Below are 8,102 nucleotides of genomic sequence, written 5' to 3'. Positions count from 1 at the left end.
CGCCCCGGCACGCGTCGACACCTCTCCCTTCTCCGAGGACGAGGTCCTCACGCGCCTCCGCAAGTCCGAGAACACCGCCCCGGGTTCGGACCGCCTTACTTACCATAACTGGAAGTCCGTGGACCCGGAGGCTCGGTTTCTCTCGGCACTCTTCAATGCGTGCATGCATCATCGCCGCACGCCGGACTCCTGGCGCACGTCGAGGACCGTCCTCATCTATAAGAAGGGCGATCCGGCTGTTCCGAGCAACTGGCGGCCCATCGCACTTGGCAGTACGGCCTCCAAGCTGTACGCGAAGTGCATTGCCGCCCGCACGCAGTCTTGGGTCATGGAACACCGCATGCTCTCGCACTGCCAGAAGGGCTTCCTCCCCTACGACGGTGTTTTCGAACTACCTGTTCCAACACCGCTTCGATGGGGCACGCTCTGGCGGTCCGGATATGTGCGCGGCCTTCCTGGACTTTACGAACGCGTATGGATCGGTCCCTCACGGAGCCCTGCTCGACGCCCTCCGCGGATCCGGTGCGGGTACTACCTTCACCGCCCTCATCGAGGACCTGTACCGGGACAACCGGACGGCCCTCGTCGCCGCCGAAGGGACGTCCGGGCCCGTTCCCATCGCTGCCGGTCTCCGCCAGGGTTGCCCGGTCAGCGGGCTCCTATTCAACCTGTTGGTCTACCCGGTGATCCGTGGAGTCCAGGGCACCGGCGACGCACACAACATCCTCGCGTACGCCGATGACCTCACGCCCCTGGCCGATTCACCCGCCGCACTGCAGCGTCGCATCGACCTCGTGAAGGCCCTTGCGACCCCACTTGGCTTGGCCCTAAACCCGACCAAGTGCTCTTCACTGCACATGTGCGGGAGAACGCCCGTCGGAATGCGGCCCACCATCTTCACGGTCTCCGGCGTCGCCATCACGCCGCTGCAGGACAGCCAGCCTCTGCGGTTCCTGGGACGCCCCGTGGGGTTCCGCATTCCTTCACGCACGGGCTCGGTTATAGACGACGCCATATCACAGGCCCGTACCATCTTGTCCTCGATGTTGGCACCATGGCAGCGACTGGACGCCGTACGTACGTTCGTATACCCGGCGCTCAACTTTGCCATACGATGCGGCGTCCTTTACAAGACCGACTGGCGCCGGCTCGACGACGCCGTGCGCGCCCTGGTCAACCGGACGTTGTACCTTCCGACCAACGCTTCGACGCATTACGTGTACGGGAGCGCCGCCGGCGGAGCTGCTGCCATCCCCGTGGCCGCGGAGTTGAGCGACGTCTGTCACGTCAACTCCGCTTTCAAACTCCTAACCATGGCGGACCGGGAACTGCGCACTCTAGCGCTCTCCGACGCCTACGCGGTGGCGTCGGCGCGCCGCGGCTGGGAGGCGACCCGGTCGGAGCTCGAGTCTTACCTGTCGGGCGAGATCGACGGCGTGTTCCGCCCCCCTGCCACTCAGCTCCGGTCGATATGGACGGAGGCTCGCAAGGCTTCGCGTCGCCTCCACGTCGCCTAGCACATTTCCCCGGACAACACCTCTCTCACTTGCGCCGACGTCACCATCCCGTCGACGCACCGGAACCGCGTCATGCGGTCCATCCGCGAGGTCCTCGCGGCGGACCGCGACCGTGGCCTGCTTGCCCAGCCGAACAAGGGGAAGGTCATGGCGTGCGTCTCGGCGGACCGCGCCAGTTCACATGTCATGCGGAGTGGGGCCTACACTCACTTCGCGGACTGGCGCTTTGTTCACCGGGCGCGCCTCAACCTACTTTCTTTGAACGGCGCCGCCATGTGGGGCTGTAGTAAGACGTTATTAGCAAGCGAAAACAAAAGTGAAGACGACGGAGTGCGCGCGAGAGGCGCCAACGTGAAGCGCGTGAGCTTCAGAACGGCGACGACAGAGCGTGCGTGGCCACTGATCGAGCAAGAAGCAGCTCGTTCGATCCGCGAGCTGGGGGCCATCAGAGCAGCCGGGACGAGCCTGGCGTTTCCTGTGGCGAACGGGTGTCCCAGGCGAGGCCTTGCGGCGTGTTCCTGCGGTGGACGTGCGAGCGGGCCAGGCCAAGCTACTGATGGTGTGCCAGATGGCGTGTCCGAGGCCAGCCAGCTACCGAGTCGGCCCATGGTGCTGAGGCTGCTGGGGTCCGGCACTACCGACTTCTGAGGACGTGGTCCTGGTGCCACGTATTGCGGTCCGGCACTACCGAATGCTGAGGGAACTCGGTGCTACTCCGGGTGCATCGTGGTGCCGTGGGTCCTGAGCGAGCAGCTCGGGATCTGGGTCTGCCACGTCGACGGCTCGTCGTGCCTCTCCTGCTGCGAGCGTGCGTCAGCTACGCGGTCGTCGGTGCCGTGAGTGACGTCTACGGAACAATAGACTCCGTACTAGGCAGGACGCGCGGATACTCGCATAGGCGTATAGGACTGTAAGGATTGAGGCTTAGAGGGAAGGTCATTTTGTATAGTAGTGTCCAGCAAATGTATGTGTATGTGTCGTTTGATGCGTGTTGTGTATAAATGTTTTCTTGTCCTTGACTCTGTCTGCGTCTGAGGGCCCACGAACCCATCATCACAGGGGCCCTCCGGAGCGCGACCAGCGATGCCGGACCTGCGGTTACCAGCGGGAGACCCTGCCGCACCTGCTGGGCCACTGTATGGCAAGGAGCGCCTTGTACACGGCTCGGCACAACGCCGTGGTCGCCCGTATCCGTACCGCAGCGTCGCGGAACTTCAGCATCGCCTTCGAGAACCGGCCTGTTGGCGACACCGGACTACGGCCCCACCTTGTCCTCGTTCGCGGTAAAGAGGCCATCGTACTGGATGTGGCGGGTCCGTTCGAAAACACGCGCAAGGCTTTCACTAACACGAGGAACGACAAGGTCTCCCGTTATGAGCTAGTCGCCGCCTACCTCCGCCGACGCTACCAGCGGGTTTTGGTGGCAGCCGTCATCGTCGGCGCGTTGGGCGCGTGGGACCCCGACAATGACCGCGTCCTGCGCCGACTCTGCTCCCGACCCTACCTGCGGCTGTTCAAGAAGACCTGCGTCAGCGAAGTGCTGGCGGCGTCGCGGAACATTTATCATGTTCATGTGCGCGGCGGCCGACCCTAATCGCTTGGCTCTACGTGCTGTGCCCCCCTAGTGTGATCGCGTGTGTCTGCGATTTTTCCCCCGGTGCATGTGTGTGCTCGGTGCTGTGTGTTAGCCGTGTCACCCAGTGCGCCCCCTGCCTTTACGTGCCTCACCAGGACTCTCACTAGTGTTCTCGCATGCCTCCCCCCCCCCCCTTGGCTACGCCCCTGCCTCTTACTCATCAATAAACCAACCAGTCCGTTCTTATCTGCTTAATATCTGATACGGGTCCTATTTGGACCCAGGATAATAAACTTATTACAGCGAAAGCTGTTATAAGATCATTTCAACGCCCGTTTTTGGCGCCGTAGTTGTCCGCCGCCGGCGCCGGCGGTGTCCGTAACCACTATCGCTCGAAATAAGAAAAAACGAAATAAGAAAAAATTTCCAGGATGGAACGGGGTTCGAACCTGGGCCCTCTGCGTGGGAGCCCAGTGTTGTACCTCAGAGCCATGCCGGTACTTGGAACTGCCTTGCAAGAAGACGCTATACAGGCTTCGTGTCCAGAAGGAACGACATTAACATATGTAATTCAGTGCGGTAGAAGAGTGAAATAACAACCACGCACCACACAACGCGAATTCTGTAACCAGGCGGCACACAATGCGAATTGCGCAACGAGTGGGCTGTTGGATGCTTCCAACCCATTACAAGGGGATCTGCAATAATTCTTCATCGTCATCACGCACAGCACCAACAAAGCGCATAATGACTTACATGTTTTTAGCGGGTACCACGGCTCTCCTTTGAATGACGAAAAATGGCGTAGTGGCTGTTTCCCTACATCACAGAAATTATGATGAGATATAGCGTAGTGTGTTCGTCGCAAGTGCACTTGCATTGGTTGCAAAGGAAGCCCATAAGCCCATCATACATTTCCTCAGGGTCTCAATAAAGCTCTTCCCTCCTCTCTCTGTCTCTTTCTCACGCCAACGTATGTTATATTGCATGATGGGAGAGTGAAATAGCGACCGGGCGTCACATAGTGCGAATTGCGTAACTGGTGAGCCGTTGAAAGCTTCCAACCCATTACAAGAGCTGAGCCACAATTCTTCATCGTCATCAGTAGTCACGTAAACAAAGTGCACATAATGCCTTACAGATGTGTAGCTGGAACCTCGCTTCTGCGCACAATGATAACTAACGGTGTTGTAGGTGCTTCCCAACTTCACAAATATTGTGATTTACAGCGTATTGGGTACGTTGCTAGTGTACTTGTATTAGTAGCCCCAAGAGAGTTTACAACGGGCTCTAGAAATGCCGCTCTTCGAGCTTTCGATGTGACTGTGCTGCGCTTTCCGGGCAGGCCTGTCGTTTTTTTTTTTTGGAATGGGGCGGAGTGCTTGAAGCTTGCTTCACCTCCGCCACGGCTTGGCCGGTATTGCACTATCCCGGGATCGGTGGTGGTGGTGGTATCTTTATTGCTCCCAGAACAAACAAAAAAAATTATAAAGAAATAGCGCAACCAGTCTTCGTACTGATCCCGGGATCGGCCCACTCACCCCCTTGGGGGTGAGAATATTGCAGTCTAAAATGAGTTGGAAGTGTGATTGTACTAATCGTAAAATGTATGCCTTGTCTGGGGATGCTTCTGCACGCTGGTCTTAACCTGCTCGCCCGCCCCGGCTAACGCGGTTTTTGCGTGCGCTCGCTCGCGCGCGAGGTGAATGTTTCGCTCTTCATGCAGCTCGTTGTTTGTGCGAACGCTATTTCGATATTGTATTTTGCAATAGGGAGGGGGATGAGATGACAGGACAACAATTTTGGCACTCTCGGCTTTTAAAAAGATTTGAAGATGTTGTGCACAATGGAGAGAAATGAAAGTTTCGATTTTCCATTTTTATTTCGCGTCTACGTGCGTCCGTGTGGTCAGCGCTCACATTTCAAGCAACACGCATACAGCTGCACACGCAAAGATACCCTTTTCGTAGCCTTGCGCTTGATGAAACCAAAGCAAACGACGGATGAACAAATATATGAAGCCCAGGAACATGTGTTGTCATCACCAGCGCAATGGCCGAGAGCACAAATTCATCAGGTATCGAAACGTGCGGTGGGTGGCAGCAACGAATCGCCCCTGCCGCTGGTGAAATCTGTGGCCCAAGTCGGCGGACACAAGAAAAGCACACAAACACGCGCACCCGGCGCTGCGCTTGAAACGAATTCTCGCTCGTCGGGGCACCACCGCACCGGGTGCGTGGTGCGTCTTTCGTTGTTTCTTATTTTTGGAGGGAAGGGTGTATAAGTAAGACGTGGTCTCTCTCTTACCACGTCTTATTTATACATTGTTCCCTCCAGGCGATCGCTTATCCACTGATTTCCGCGACCTTTTCCGCGCTGCTTGTGCGGTCTCATGCCTCGCTCGGACGCGGGGGCGTCGTGCCGGCGGCTCGTACACGCCACTATAGCAGCAAAACTTCGATATCGCGGACATAGGCAGTGTGTACACGTTCACTTCGCACCGTGAAATGCCGTAAAAGGAGCTTCATGACCCCACTCGTGAACGCATTCGCTGTGGTGGTGTTTGCCGTGCACACCTCTGAAATTTAAACCATTCCCGTGAGCGCGGCACACCACGTTCCATTACCAAGCACCACGTCACCCCCGTTCACCGGCAGCACAAAACACGCCAGTTGATATGACGCACGGCTTCATGGGTCGGCCTCGCCGCAGGTCTTTCCTTGCCTGAGGAACGGCTCGCAGGCTGCGGCGGTGCGGTGTCCGTCACGCCGGAACTGACAAAGGCGGTTTCAACGTATGCAAGGAGTACGCTGATGCCGTCGGCACGTCCTCTTCGCGGTGCTTGAAGTCGACGTTCCGGGGGCGTTGGGCAGCCAGCGTACCCCGGCAGAAGCCATGTTGGATGTGTGACGTAAGGGATTTTTTTTCCGGGGAAAAAAAGAAGGGGGGGGGGTGCTGCTGTTGGTCACACTTTGGTGCCATGGCTGGCCGCGAGCAATACAAGTAAACATGATGTTCGTGGAAAAGAAGTGTTGGCTCGTGTTCTCCGTGTCGTGTGGTATCACGCTGCGACCGGCGTCGTGTGTGACGTCAGCGCGCGAGCGAGAGCACGTCCACTCGCGTTTTTTTTCGAGGCTTTGCAAAAGCAAGTTGATGGTTTTAGAATTCTTTTATGCAGGCAAGGAATTTTTGTGGTGATTGGAGTAACAGCAATGCAGTGTAGCAAGCCAAACCATGCTCGTTGCACACGGCCACGTTGCAGTGCTCGGACGGGTGAATTGCTTTGCTGTTATTTACCTGGTGGTTTGCCGGACCTCTTAATGTGGTCTGAATTGTTCCACTCCAATTAAGGACAATTAATTCGTTATCGCTTCTCGGCGTTTTGGCTAAGATCAAAGTGTCGAGCGAGCAGTTCTTTGACTCGTCACAAAGTCTCACCTGGGGCCCCGTCACGTCGACGTGGACTCCCGGGTCCCAACCGGCTAAAAGAAGATCCTCCCAGCCCTTGGTGCTGCCGCCTCCCGCGCGCGGCACTAAGCCCTCCCCGCCCTCCCCGGTCTCGGGCCTGCCCGCCCGACGCCCACCTCGAGCCAGGAGGAGTGATGACCTTGGGCGCCGCCTGCTGTCCCGGAGGTCCTCATCGCTACCCCTGCAGCCCACCTCAACGCCGCGGTCCCTGCTTCGGCTCTGCCGCCCGTTCACCAGGGCGCAGCGCAAGCTGCGCATTACCAGACTACGAGACACGCCCCCCACCCGGCCCGGCGAGCGCCCGGCTACGCCAACCGGAATGGCGACTAACGGCAACCTCCCGGTGAGGGAAAACAGCTTTATGTTCAATGCGCCTGAAGGCGATGTGTCAATAGACGATGTCATTGACGCGATTGAGGCAACCGCGGGTGAGGACAGTGTTCTGGTGTTGCAGCACATGGGGGGTCGCGTTTCCTTGTGTGAACGCGCAACGCGAACCAGGTTACGCGCCTCATCGTGGCGGAGGGGTTCCGTGTAAATAACGAAAAAGTGGCGGTGGAAGCGGTGGGCCCTCCCATCACTTACGTGAACGTGTACCGCTTCCCCGCGTACGTCCCAGACGAAATCCTTACTAACGCCTCAGCGCAGTACGGTAAGGTGAAGGGCGTCTCCTTCGCCACGGTGGCTAGCCGCCCACACAAGCTGAACGGGGTGCGCGTGGTCAAGATAGAGACGTGCAGGCCCGTGCCCAACTTCGCGACCGTTGCGGGGCACAAAATTATGTGCGAATACCGCGGAATGAAACGCGTATGTGAACGTTGCGGGGAGGTCGGTCACACGGCCACGGCCTGCTCAGCCCTGTTTTGTAAGCGCTGCGGCATATTTGGGCACGACATTGACGGGTGCGCAGCGGAGTGCAAACGTTGTGGCGGCAAGGACGGCACGCGGGATTGCTTCCGGAAGCGTTCTTATGTCGCGGCGGCACGAGGCGCCCCACCCACCGCGGGCGATATCCCCGAGGGCGGCCGCGTGTCCGCCCCATCGAACGTGCAGGCGACGACATCGGGCCTCCAAGTTTTAACACCCAGAGCCCCACCCCAGCTACCGAGGCAGCCCTCCCCTTACTGGGACAGCAACCAACAGGAGGTTGCACAGACCGCAACGCCGCTCTCCGAGGCACAGGCCACACTACAGGAGAGCTCGGACACAGATGGCGCAACCACGGTAACGGTGGATAGCGCAACGGAGCCTAGTTCTGCCGAAAGCTCCCGAGAATCATGGTCCGACGCACGCTGGGCGAGCGAGGAGCAGGAGGTCCCCCAAATCGCCGAGCAGCTTGACGACAACATTACGCCCACCCCTCAGCTAGACAGCAGGAATTTTCCACCGCTGCCTCCTGCGAGTGGCCCTGCAACCCGCACGGATGACATTCCGACTGTCAGTTGCGGGCGCTATGTTTTGCCATCCGACAACGATCACGACCGCTCGGCGACCGGGTCAAGTCCCCGCCATCCGAGGCCTTCGACCAGTAGCGCGGCAAG

The 8,102-nt window shown here is 58.5% G+C and overlaps 1 protein-coding gene across 1 annotated transcript; it reads left to right on the top strand.

Moving 5' to 3' along the window:
- The first annotated feature begins 1,589 nt into the window (after positions 1–1,589).
- On the top strand, positions 1,590–3,111 carry LOC119375446 (uncharacterized). Its single transcript, XM_037645625.1, has 2 exons — positions 1,590–1,792; positions 2,577–3,111. The coding sequence occupies exons 1-2, from the start codon at positions 1,590–1,592 to the stop codon at positions 3,109–3,111; spliced, it is 738 nt and encodes a 245-aa protein (XP_037501553.1).
- The last annotated feature ends 4,991 nt before the right edge of the window (positions 3,112–8,102 follow it).

Source organism: Rhipicephalus sanguineus, chromosome 11 (assembly GCF_013339695.2).
Source record: "Rhipicephalus sanguineus isolate Rsan-2018 chromosome 11, BIME_Rsan_1.4, whole genome shotgun sequence".
Classification (NCBI taxonomy): domain Eukaryota; kingdom Metazoa; phylum Arthropoda; class Arachnida; order Ixodida; family Ixodidae; genus Rhipicephalus; species Rhipicephalus sanguineus.
The sequence above is the reverse complement of the archived record's forward strand: the minus strand, read 5'-3'. Positions and strand labels throughout refer to the sequence as shown.